Source organism: Equus przewalskii, chromosome 29 (genome assembly GCF_037783145.1).
Source record: "Equus przewalskii isolate Varuska chromosome 29, EquPr2, whole genome shotgun sequence".
Taxonomy (NCBI): domain Eukaryota; kingdom Metazoa; phylum Chordata; class Mammalia; order Perissodactyla; family Equidae; genus Equus; species Equus przewalskii.
This window is the reverse complement of record NC_091859.1, coordinates 31,094,455-31,107,824: the sequence shown is the minus strand read 5'-3', so window position 1 is coordinate 31,107,824 and position 13,370 is coordinate 31,094,455. Positions and strand designations below refer to the sequence as shown.

General features: G+C 50.2%; 1 protein-coding gene across 4 annotated transcripts in view; it reads right to left on the bottom strand.

Moving 5' to 3' along the window:
• The window catches only part of ABTB3 (ankyrin repeat and BTB domain containing 3), a 301,232-nt gene that overhangs the window by 11,516 nt on the left and 276,346 nt on the right, over window positions 1-13,370 (bottom strand). For all 4 annotated transcript variants that reach the window (XM_070600630.1, XM_070600632.1, XM_070600631.1 and 1 more), the window contains 3 exons: window positions 12,775-12,880; window positions 7,898-8,000; window positions 5,743-5,824 (listed from right to left, as the gene is read on the bottom strand). In XM_070600630.1, coding sequence (XP_070456731.1) covers window positions 5,743-5,824; window positions 7,898-8,000; window positions 12,775-12,880 — 291 coding nt within the window. The remainder of the gene's footprint in view (window positions 1-5,742; window positions 5,825-7,897; window positions 8,001-12,774; window positions 12,881-13,370) is intronic.

Sequence of the window (13,370 nt, the reverse complement as noted above, 5' to 3'; positions counted from 1 at the left end):
TGTCCCTTAAGTAGAATGAAGCCCACAGATGTGTTAGACTTGGCTGTCACCACCACCCATGAAACAGTGTTAATTTTTTTAGGTGGTGTGTACCCTTTCCAGTTGGGAACAGTCTCCTCCACTCCCTATTGTCTTCTGCCTGTGTGACACACCGACTTCACCTGCCTGGTTCTAAGGCAGCTGTGTTGGAAAAATCTATAGACTTGCTGTATCCCGTCTTTGGGCACCTGTAAAATGAGGTGCTTAGACTGGGCTGCCGTCTACGGTCCCTTCAGGCTCTGATAGTCTGTGACCAATATAGGGCAGTGGTTAATTGCAAGGACCGTGGAGTTGGGCTGCCTCAGTTTCTGCTCTGGCTCTGCTGCTTAAAAGCTGGGTGACCCAAATTAAGTTAGGCTCTCTGTGCCTCCGTTTCATCATCTGTAAAGTGGGGATAATATTACCTACCTCTTGGGGTCGGGATGAGGATTAAATGAGTTAATACATGCAACAGGCCCAGGAGGGGCCTCGCCCGTGGCAATAACTGAAGGAATGTTAAGCTCTTTAATTTTCTCTGAAGTTCAAAAATATTTTTCCAGTAGTGCTTCTGCCATGCGCTGCCACTTTCTTAGGCCATTCAAGACCCTTTGTGACAGATCTCAATCTACTTTTTGCATGCATGTGTTTAAAGCAATTGTTTTTTGTTTTTTTTTTAAATATCGCTTACAGCTTCGTTGAGAGAGATTTCACATAACATGAAATGCACCCATTAAGAGTGTACAGCTCAGTGGTTTTTAGTGTATTTGCTATGTTGTGCAACCATCACTATAACCTAACTTGGGAACATTTTCAACACTCCCAGGAGAAACCCTGCACCCATTAGCCGTCGCTCCCATTTCCTCCCTGGGCAGTCCCTGACAGCCACTATGGGTTTATCTGTTCTGGATGTTTCGTATACATAGAATCATACAACTACATGCTCTTTTGTGTCTGGCTTCTTTCACTTAGCGTGCTATTTTCAAGGTTCGCCCCTGTTGTCCCATATACTGCTGATCAATATCCTGTTGTATGGATGTGCCACATCTTGTGTATCCATTCATCAGCTGATGGACATTTGGGTTGTTTCCGTTTTTTTCGCCATTATGAATACTGCTGTTATGGGTCAATTTACTTGTTCAGAACTTATCTGCCGCTCTGCCCTTTCCTCCTCCTAATCTTGGTAACATCTGCCTTTTAGGCTCCGACCACTCCCACCCCCTTGCCTTTATCAGAACCTATCACTTTCTCTTTCAGCTGATCCCTCTCTGCTTGGATGCCCTTCTCCTCCACCTGTTGAACTCTGCCCCCTATTTCGGGATCCAGCACAGTGGTCACCTCGGTGAAGCTGCCTCAGATCTCAGCTCTCCACGCTGCACCCCACTCTGGGTTGGGCAGCACATCACCCATGGCTGCAGTGTGATTTCCCCAGGCTGGGAGCACAGACGGCGTCTTGTCCATCTTTGCACTGCTAGTGCCTCTCGCAATGCGTGACGCAGCCAGCACACTTTAACCAGAAACGCGAATCCTCTCCTCCCTCTTTTGTGTCTGAATGTCCCATGTCCTGATTTTGGACTTTTGTGACCACCTGCCTGTAGCAGAGATGGTGATGCGTTGATGCTGGTGGCTGAGGCTGTGTGAAATAATAACACAGCATCGTTTCCCCTCCCGCTCTCACCCAGATGGGTCAGAAGCATCTAAAATACCATGTCAGTGAATGTTGGGATATTGGCTTTATTAAAATCAATTTATGTCGCTAGCACCTCTCTTTTATAAAGGCCAAACCAATAATAGTAACAATAAGAGCTATAATAATAACTGCCCCGAACATAGGGCCTCTCCATTTACAAACCATTTCTCCGTGTTATCTCATTTACTCAAGGTTGGGCTGTTGACTTGAAATACTGCTCCTTAGTGGATAGAGATCTTGAGGCTGACGGAATTTAAATTGGGCTGTCCCACGCAACCTCAGACTCCGCCAGCACTCACTTTTTCTGCAAGAGGGCGAGATGAACCCTTATTAGGCCGAAAGCTCTGTTTATGGAGTTGCTTTTCTTGGCAGCTGTCAACCTGCATGAAGCAGGGACTTCAGTGGCGTCTGCAGCCTCGTGGAGGCCCCTCTTCCAGGTGCAGCCTCAGTTGGGTCCAGTCCTTGCCTGCTTGTGATGTTAAACAGTCTTTTGGGGAGGGAACTCAAAGCGGTCTCATTTACTAAAATTCTTCTGTCAGCATGGAAGGGAAGTGAACAGGCCCCTGGGAGCCTCCTTCTGGGTTGGATTCGGCCCTACTTGGCCTATTTCAAGCCACAAATGAGGCTTTTCTTCTTTTATGGGGAAGGGGTGGGCACGCAGAAAAGTCCCCGGGGCCTGCTAAATCTTGCCTGCCCATTACAGTAACTTGAGGCTAACGTGGCCAGGAAACCTGCCCCAGTCAGAAGCAATTACAGGCCTGGGAGTGCCCTGGGGCCTGCTTTCCCAGGCAGGTCTCTCATTCAATGAATCCGCACAGCGAACATTTATTGAGTGCCTACTACAGCCGGGTTCTTATTACAGGAACCTCCCCAATTAGTCCCAGGCTTAGTGGCGGAAGTGTCCCCTCAGGGGAGCACGCATTTTCCAGCTCCTAGCCCATGCTCCAGACTCTAATGGGCCTGATGCTTTCCTCAGGGCTGGTGACTTTTAGGGAGGGCCCAAGTCCCCACAGGAGGGAGGCAGTTAAGACGCCAGGTCTGGGAGTCTCCCAGCCCTTGGTCTGAACCTCAGCGTGGCTGTGATGAGCTGTGGGTGCCTGGGCCACTTCCTTCACCTCTCTTAGTCTGTGCCCCGTCTGTAAGGTGGGAGAGCTCCCTGGAGGGGCAGCTGGAAGGGCTGAGTGAGATGAGATGATGTAACTATAGCTATTGCAATGGTTCTCAGTGGGGTCCATGGACTGGCAGCATCAGCATCATCCGGGTTCTTGTAAGAAACATGAATTCTCAGGCCCCACCTCAGGCCTACACAATCAGAACCTCTGGGGGCCGGGCCCAGGAATCTGCATTTTAGCAAGTTTTCTGTATCTTAAGCAACTCCTACCCCCTAACCCCACCAAGATTCTGACGCATGCTAAAGTTCCAGAACCACTGTAACTTAGAGCCTTGGTTCTCCACCTTGGCTGCACATCGGGATAATAGGAGGAGGGCAGAGACTTCAAAATACTGATGCCGGGGCCCCAGCCCAGATTCTGAGTTACAGCCTGGACACTGGGAATTTTCAAAGCTCCCCAGATGATTCCAACGTGCAGCTGAGGCTCAGAACCAGCAGCTTCAAGCATTGCACATGGCTAACGCTCAAGAAATGGGAGCTGTTCTGATCACTGTTCCCTCTCAGAAAGGGTATTCCAGAACCAAGAACTTAGGTTTTGGTTCCAATCCTGGCTCTGTCACTAACTAGCGCTAAGACTTGGGGTGCGCCATTTAAGTTCTCTGGGCCTCAGTTTCTTCACCTCTAAAAATGGCAAGAATAATTCAAATAACCAGGTGCAAGCAGCGGTCAGTGCCTCATTCACAGTTGGAGCCACATAAAGGCTTCTTCACTGCCCTCCCCACCCCAGCCCTAAAGCAAAGCAGCAGCTTCATGCAAAATTGCAAACCCAACAGTCACCGCCATTCTGGAAAAGCCTGTGGCCACTTTGTTTTTAGTAGAAAGTGGGGTGAGGGGTTAGGCAGAAACAGGCACTGGGATGTCTGGGGCCGTGCCAATGCCCCAGTCCCACCTCGGGGCCCCAGTCTGCTCTCTGCTACCCCCACCCCAGAGGGACGGCTCACCCAGGCTGGCCTTGTCCTTGGAAACCTCCTTCATCCTTTCCCCAACGCTTGGTCCAAAGTAACATGTTCTACAGGGTCTTGGGCTTAGCAGGCAGGTAGTTTATCCGTAATGGCTTAGAACCACCACCACCCACTTAGAAATTGCCATGAAGCGCCAGAGGCCAAGTTGAAGGTTTCCTCATGTTGTCCTACTTACTAATCTCTCTAGGAACCCATAACTTACAGGTGATAATGATTAACTTGTTAAAAATGGGGAAGACGAGTCTCAGAGAAGACAGTGTCTTGCCCATGGTTATTCGGGAAGGGTTCTTTATTTTGAAGTTTCAATATAACCAAAGGAGTGTGTCTCTAATGGTGGAAATGCAGGCACCTCAACAGCCTTTTGGGGCTAGTGTGAGGGCATGGTGGCTTCCTGGCAGCCCTTTGAACAGCAGGATCTGGGGGACCAGGGTCAGTGGTGGAGAGAAAAGCCACTACCAGGCCTGCCTTCTCCACTCAGCTCATGCTCGCTTCAGTCTCCAGCATACCTTAAGACCCAGCCAAAGAGACTGATAACCACTTTCCCTCCAATACAACCCATGACCTCCCACTTTTGTACTTTTGTTTATGCTGTTCCACCCCCTGGAACAGCCTCTCTCTCCTATCCACCAGCTGAGGAAACTGAGGCTCAGAAAGGTTGGATGATTGTGTGTCCAATCACAGGAAGGACATTGATTTTAAACAGGAGAGTGCAGCTGTTTAAGCAGAAGAATGTGGCCTTTCAACCCTGGAACGCAGCTCTGTCCCTCGAAGTCCAGGTCAGGAGGCCACCCCGTGACCTTGGTCATCGCAGGCTTTGCCTCCTGGTTATCCCATCAACCCTCTTGGAACATGAGTCTCCCCGGGCGGCCTGAGTCTCACCCATTTGTGTACTCCTCCCAGGGCTGTCCTTCCTGAATTCACCCAGAGGAAACAGGTTCTGCGCAGAATCGTATAAACTCCCTCCCCAGGACACTCACACTAGCTTAGGAACCCTGGTCGGTGGGAGGACAGCACTGAGGGTCAGCACCCTCCCCCATGGGCCTGTGTCTATAGGGATGGAAGCAGCTGACCAGGCTTCACGCCCTGGCCGAGGCTAGAGGCTCGAGGCTCAGAGCTTTGGAAACGTGGCTGCAAAGCCGGCTGGGGCGTGAACTCCTATTAGCTGTGAGAATGTCACTGCAGGGCGGGATTTATGAATCAGGCATGAAGGAAGGAAGAAAAGGGAAGAAAGCCACCGCGCCCCCTCAGAAATGCCCCATAAACCAAAACCCAGCATTAAGGGCATCAACTTCCGCCAAACGGAAGGAGACATGGTAATGTCATCCGGCCTTTGACAAAGAAACCCTCCCCTCTAGTTGACATTAGATTCAGACCAGTGTTACAATGCACTGGATCCCCTGAGAGTCCACGGGCTCCTGATCACACTGGGCTGGGCCACAGTTCTGGGACTTCACACCTGCAGTTCCCTGCCTAGAATGTTCTAGCCCCCTTTCTTAAGCCCTAAGCCTTCCTGTGGTTCTCCTCAGCCTACACTATTTCAGTGAACACCCCATCCAGGAGGCCTTCCCCAATTTCCGTGGTCTGACTCCCCACAGCACGTGGACTCACCCCTCTCGTACACCCCACATTCCACTGTAACTGACTAATTACTCACTTGCCCCCTCTGGACTGTGAGACCCCAGGAAAGGAATGTCCTTTATCCTTGTGTCCCCAGGCGCCAGCATAGGGTCAGGGAGACAGTAGGTGCTCAATTAATGCTGTAGGGATGAATGGGTGCTAAGGGGGAGGGGCAGTGGGGAAAGGCCGGGAGTGCAGGAGGCTAACAACTCATTGCATCGGCCAATCCCCAGGCGAGGGTCAGAGCGCGCCCACCACACGGCATTCCAGGCCACAGCAGGGCTCACCTGAAAGATGGGGTACTTCACGTAGCCGATCTCTATGCAGGTGCTGTCATTTGTTGGTTTGCTGGAGAGGAGTGCCTTGAACCTGAACGAGAACACAAAGAAAGAGAGAGAAAGACTCACAAACACATCCACAGCTTGCGAGAAACTCAGCTCTCTGACGACAGAAACAGGCAATATCTTGTATCCCCCCACCCTGAAATACAACAATGGTACATCCACAGATTTCTTAATTTAATGCTCCCATGATACGATGCCATAATCCAATTGGAGGTTAAAACTCCAAAGTTCAAAACAGCGTTTTGAACTGGTAAATTGTTTCTCAAACAGGTGATTGGAAAAGAACGAATGCCTTTTAAAACCCCGTCCATATTTCCAGGCCCATCACAAAGGCTGCCTCCTTCATAGAGTCCTTCCTGAGCCTGGTCCCCTCAGAGCTTTCCAGCTCCTGTCCTCCCTTCTCCTCCATCCACACGTCTTGGCTCCATGAGGGCAGGGACTCCTGCTGTTTCCACCTCTGCTGCATCCTCAGAGCCTACGCCAGTCTGGACCTGGGGCACGGTAGGTATTTAATCAGTATCTGCTGACCACTTGATGATCTTCCTGTGGACGACCTTTGGATGACCTTCTGTCTGGGGTTTTAGAGGTACTTTCCTGCCATCAACTAAACTATATGCTCCTTGTGGGTATAGACCCTGTCAATTGATACTCACACACTGATAATCAATACATTTAGGAATAAACCAAGATGTGTCTTTTTTAAAATTAAACTTTCAATTTTGAAATATAGAATTTATAGAAGAGTTGCAAAGACAGCACAGAGAGCTCCCGGATGCCCTTCACCCAGCTTCCCCTAACGTTAACATCCTACACAGCCACGGCATCTTTGTCAAAACTAAGAAATTGACTTTGGTACAATATTGATCCAGTTTTTCTACAGTGTCACAACCAAGGACTATGCAAGGGACAGCATGTTTTTCTTGTGGTGGCAAAGCAGGGGTTTATATTTAGTTTAGGGGCACTGGAGATGCCAGGATGCTTCTAGGAACCCAGGAGGGCCGGTCACACACATTCATCTTCCTGGAAGTGGGATCTGCTTCGGGGTTCCCGGTGTCCTGATCCTCTACTCCCCACCGGAGACCTGCCTCCTCCTTTCAGCATCACTCTCTCCTGTGCCCAGCTTCACTGATTTCTCTTCAGGTCCCTGGATCATGTGGTTCTAAGAGGTCAGCCCAATCGCAGCTCAAATGGAAAGGAGGACAGGCAGTAGCTGGGCCAGCATGAGGGTGAGATCCACCACTGTCAACTCCAGTTAGGGAAAAGCAAGCTTCCAGACTTGGGTGGCTAATGCCAAAGTTCCCCGACATTTGGAGAGCAGACCTTTCCAGCCTGCTGTGTATGAGGTTTCGGGTGTACACTGCATGAGGGCACCTGGCTGAGGAGCTAAAACCCAACCCGCGCTCTGCTCAGGACGCTCTGCGCCTGGTAGGGGCTCCATCTGCCCGGAGGAACGCTGCCTGGTCTAAGTCCCACAGAGCTGCCGCTGTTCACGCCAGTGGCTGCCTGTACTCCTTCTTTTAATGGTACTAAAAAACACATAACAAAATTTACCATCTCAACCGTTTTTAAGTGTAATGTTAAGCATATTCACATTGTTGTGCAATCGATCTCCAGAACTTACTCTGTGCCCATTAAACAAGAACTCCCCATTCCCCCTCCCCCTAGCCCCTGGCAGCCCCCATTCCACTGTCTGTCTCTCTGAAGTTGACTACTGTAGGTTCCTCATACAAATGGACTCACATGCTATTTGTCCTTTTGGGACTGGCTTATTGCACTTTGCATAATGTCCCCAAGGTTCATTCACGTTGTAGCGTGGGTCAGAATTCCCTTCCTTAGTAAGGCTGAGTGATATACGTATACACCACACTTTGTTTATCCATGTAGCCACCGATGGACACCCGGGTGCTTCCACCTTTTGGCTTTGTGAACAACGCTGCTACGAACACGGGTGTACGAATGCCCTGTACTCTTGAATCCTTGACTTTGAGAAGATAACCGACCAGTCCAGTGAAGACAACACCAAAATCGAACTCCAGAGAACAGCCAGAGCGACAGCCACACTCACAATTCAGCCGCTTTCAAGACTGACAATACATACCTTGGAGATGCTGTAAATAACAGCACTTTGTGAGCATAAAATGGTCTTCCTTCTACCAGAAAGGTAACATCGGACATTTCTTTATTGTTAAGGAAATGAGGATCTAGAACAGGAAAGGGAAAAAGGGTGGCTTTAGCGGAGAGAAGGGTGAAGTCTGGATTCTGTTTCTGGAAAGTGCTAGTAAGAGCTGACAGCGAGGCCATGGAGATCAAATACTCATCGGTGAGATGGTGACCAAACAGGAAATAGAATCGATCAAGGAACACTCAAGTCACTGAAAGTCAGTTTGTCATAGGAAATCTTCATAGCTTATTTGGATGAAAACTAGCACTTCCCCATAGAAGACTCACCCACAGCCTGAGTTCAGAAGTTTCAGGTGCGAGAGGTACACAGCTGCCCACCTGGCTTCTAAGAGTGCCACCCACCCCACCTTCGCTCCTCCTTCGGGGCTCAACACACTCCCTGCCCGGTGGAAGTGGTTTACAAGAGCTGCTCCTTGCCCCTGTGTTCCAGATGATTAGAAACCTCAGCCCTTCCTTCCCCAGGTCAGTGGCAAATGAGCCAGTTCCCTGCCCTCGTCTCCAATAATAACCAAGAACAGAGAACTAGCTCTTACAGAACACCTATGAGGTGCCAGGCACTGTGCAAGCTGGCACCACACTGTGTAAACTCATTCAGTCCTGGGAGATCGGGACCACTGTCGGGTGTGCATTTGAGGAAACTGAGGCACAAAGAAGTTATAGTGACTTGTTCAAGCTAGTAATAGGTGGAGAAGCCAGGATTTGAACTCCGACATTCTGATTGGAGGGCCTGCATCGTTAAGCACTAGATCCTCCGATTTCCCTGTCATTTTAGCCATTTAGACCTGCGCCTGCTGAGGGTGCCCGTCTGTCCTCAGCTCAGCATTCTGCCTTGTTGGGAATATCCACCCACAACCCCCCCCCCCTCCCCCCACCGCTGCTCCTACCAGGCTCCACCCCGTTCAGTTCCTAAGTCAGGCCCCACCCAGGTAAGAGGGCAACATGGCTCCAACCTTTGGTGGGGCTTCCTACGAGGTCACCCGCCGTGTTAGCTCACTGGAGTCTCTAAATTTAAGATGATCGCTCTGGGTGTCCGCACCCAAGTTCCTGAGTCTGAGCATGCACGGCCTTCCCAGCTCATGTGGAAAAGATTCTTCCCGCAGAATGCTCCTTGCCTAGTGCCTCTGTTCCCGCGAACAGCACCACCACCCACCAGGTGCCCAAGCCAGGGATCTGAAGGCAACAGGACACCTTCCTCTCCAGGGCTCACCAGACCTAGTCCATCGCAGACACTACCCTTTCCTCCTCCTAAGTGTTTCTCAAGTCCCCCACTTCTCTCCATCCCCTCTGCCACTGCCCTGGTTAGGACCACGTCCTCTCTTGTCTGGGGACCTGCAAGAGCCTCTGCTGGTCTCTGCTTCCACTCGCAGCCCCCTCAATCCGATGGTCCCCCTCACCGCAGAGTCTTCCTTCCTAAAGGCAGATCTGATCACGCCCCTCCTCTGCTGTAAACCTTTCAATAGTTCCCTGGTGTCCCCAGGATAGAGTCCAAACTTCTTAACAAGGCCCCTTGAGGTTGGGCTCCTGCTGTCTTCTCCGGCCTCTCTCGAGTCATACCCTCTGTCAAACTGCATGTGTGCCTGAGCCATATGGGGCTGTTCCCCACCAGTGCTATGGGGTCTCTTACCTCTGGGCCTTTGCACATGCTGTTCCTTCTACCTAGAACACTCTTCCAACCCCTTCCAAACCTGGTGCACCCCTACATGCTCTTCCAGCCTCAGTGCAGACACCTTCCATCAATAAGCCTGATTCCCTGCCCTTTCCAGACCGACTGAGCATCCTCCAGCAGGGCTCTCATGGGGCTTGTACTGCCCTTGCTGAGGCCTCACTGCTACAGTGTATCCACTGTCTATTTGTCTGCCTCTCCCTCGGGGCTGCACGCTCTGGGAGGATAGGACCTTATCTGTCCTTTTCACATCCTTTCCTCTGTGTCTAGCACAGAAAGGTGGTAGAGTATAGTAAAAGTGTGGGCTCTGGGGCCAGAAATCTTAGCTGTGTGACCTTAGGCAAGTCACTGAACCTCTCTGTGCCTCAGTTGCCCCTTCTGTAAAATGGGGATGGTACATCATAGAACTGTACTGAGCATTAAATGAATCCTGTAAAGCACTTAGCAAAACGGCTGACACAAACTACTCCTCAATAGACACGACCATTATCGTAGATGCTTAATTAATATTTTTTTGAATGAATGAAAGAACGCTGAGACCCTTGCTTCAGAGTCTTGTTCTAAGAGCCTGTCGGGCACATCAGGCCCCTTCTTAGCCTGGGGACCCACTTGCTGATGACAGGGCCCTCCCAGGGGTTAAAGGGCTACCCTGTAATGAGACCCCAGCTGCTCCCTAAGGCTGAGTTTAGGCTGTCCTAAACCACTGATGGTGGGCACCAGCCCCCTGGATTCCTGGGGGCTGTGACCCCTCACTCCCACAGCTGTTGGACCCCCAGCCTGGCCCCATTTGCCCAGACCCTGCTGTCACTTGGACCCAGAATCTGCTTTCCCGGCTGATTCTCTTCACTCGGCCCTTGAAGGTGGGATGGCCCCTCAGCCCCTGCGCTGCCCCAGACGGTGGCCCTGCTGGTCTTCCTCTCCTGTTACTCTCAGCACGTGTAGCTCCCTCACCAGTTCATATTTAAAAAAGGTTTTCTTTTAAAATATATCAAAAAAGCATAAAAAGTCAAAGTCACCTGTAATCCCACTATCTTTACAATTTTTTATTAAAAAAACACTTCTAAAACTATCCAAGTAAAGGGAAGAGAGACTATAGGGAAGGCTCAGAGTTGCCTAAAACTCACTTCTCAGCTTGCTTTAAAGACCGTTGTTGGTGTGACTTTCTCTCTCTTCTCAGCACCCTGCCTCCCTCTGCTCCCTCTCTCCCATTTGCACTGTCCACCTCCAACCAGCCCCCACGCTTGCTGCCCAAGTTGCTAATATCTCCTACCTTTTCACCATTCTCTCCCAGAATTCACTGGGAGGGCAAGTATCACAAAAAAGCCATGTGCTCTCCAATTTGCCACAGTCCCCACCACTCCCTATTGTTTACACTTCACTCATTTATATGACCTGTCTGGCCCTCTACAGATGCCTATTTGGGACGCTTGTCACTGATTATTCTTATTTTTTCTTTAAAGCAGGTCCCTAAAGAACCACTATTGGCAACGTTTAGTTATCCTAGCTTGAAATGATGCACTGAAGATGAAAACACTGCATGCTCCACATTCCATTTATTAATCATTATATCTTCTGCCTTTCTTCTTTCATACCATGAGCTTCGAGCCTCTCAGGCCTGCCTTCCTTCTCTTGGTGCTAACCCTTGGAATTCCAATGCTTGGCCTGAAAACCAGGCCCTTTGAATTGCTAGGGAAAGAGATCTTGGCAAGTTCAGATGGAGGAAATGTTCCCTCTTCTCCGGGAGGTACAGGAAAGCAGATTTTAGGAAACAGCCCTTGCAAATGTTTGCTCTACTAAGGGTACCTTGTAAGGCACCCAGATGTCAGAGATTATTACCATGTCCTGGGAATGTCACCTCCAACCTCTGAAGTCTATTAATTTGGTTGGTCTTTATAATTTGTTGCCCTGATGATATTTTAATTAACACCTATTTTCTACAAGGTAGAAATACTTGTGGTTGTGGTACATCCTGGTTTGCCCACATGAATGGGTGTAAAGAAAAACAGATAAGCTTTGATTTGGCTGCTAAGTTTTTCATTTTGGCAAAAAGCTGGGTCACTTAAATTACCAACTTATTCACGACAGGAACAAAAATAAAACAGTTCCGTGAATTCAGCCTTTCCACTTATTTAAACTAGATCACCTGTTTTAAAAGCAGTGTTTTTGCTAAAGAGTAGAATTTTCTGATGCTTCCATCTCCCCAACGTTTCCCAATCTTTTCAAAAAAGGAAATAGGAAGGAGGAAAGCCCCAAACCTTCACTGGAAAAGGAACCCTTTATCTTTAATATTTTATAACTCCCCGGGCAGCAAGCTGACAGGCCCTTGCAAGAGAAGGCTCATGTTTCAGGCTTCAAGGCAGTTTAGCATTTCTTTGTCTTTTTTTCTAGGCTGATCTGCCAAGCTGCAGCAGCTGTGACATGGGACGACACACAGCGCCTGCCTCTTGGGGTGGCCTGAGGATCACTTGAGATGGGTAAGTCAAGTGCTTGGCTGGGGCCAACTCAACCAAGTGTCCAAGGAGAACAAAATGTGGTTACTGCCACTCTCATGGGATTTCAGAGCATCCCGTCTCCCGGGCTCAGGTACGTTCCCTTCGAATGTGTGTGTGTGTGTGTGTGTGTGTGTGTGTTGTGGGGGGACACTTGTTCCCCTCTCCTCCTAGTTCCCTCCCATGGACTTCCATTAGAGGAACACTGCTGGCCTGTCATTGTCCCCTGCTTGCTCCTCCTCCGGGAGGAAGAGGGACTTCTTAGAGGGGAGTCTCTAGGGGAGGGCTGCCTCACAGAGCGTGGCCTTCTTTTGGCCTCGACCTGCCTGCAGGGAGCGCACGGGCTGGGGCTGGGGAGGCCTTCTGGAGTCCACAGTCCATCACTGTCTGTGACTGCGGGAGAAAGACGCTCCATCAGAGGAACGAGGCCCTGGCGCATCTCTCTGTCCACATCCCTGGGGTATATCCTCCAGTTATCCCGTAATAGAGGTGACATCCTGATCTTCACCTGCCTGGCTCCTGTATCTATCTTGGCTGCTGTTGGATACGCCCTTCCTTCTTTGATGACATTCGCCTCCCCCTGGTCCTCAAAGCCACAGCCCACACTGCGCAGGGCCCGTCGGCCCGGTGAAGCACACTCACCCAGTCGCGAGGTCTGTTTCCGTTTGATCTCCGTGAGCTTGGGGATGGGGTAGGGCCCGTAGCAGTGAGTGAAGATGACGCACAGCTGCTGGCTGATCACTTCGTTCTGCGGAAAAGAAAGAACAGCTCACATTGCTGGGGCCAGTGCGCAGCCTGTCCAAACTCTTGCACAGGAACACGCCCCCCCCAAGGCAAGGGGAGCCCACAAACTGATCGCAGCTTCCAAGAGCAAGTCCCCTGGACATGATGCATGCAGTTTGCCCTAGCAGGCCCTGGACCGGCTCGCTCTGTCAGTCCACCATCTCTTTCCAGCTGGGTCACTGGTGAAGGCGTAATTTGTAATTGAATCCTTCTCTCTTGCCCTCATCATTTACCACCCATTGGGAAGCAGGTTTTGTAACTCACATAATGGAAACTAAGTTTTTATCCCAAACACACCTTTATCAATACTCCAAAATTCTGATTATAGCTAATTATCCTGAAACTAGCAGCAGGAAGCCCTTTCGATCCTGGGATGGTGCTCTCCAGCACCAAGACACAAATGCTCCCCATTCAACTTTCTTATGAATCGGATTCTGGTCCTGGGGCATTTCCGG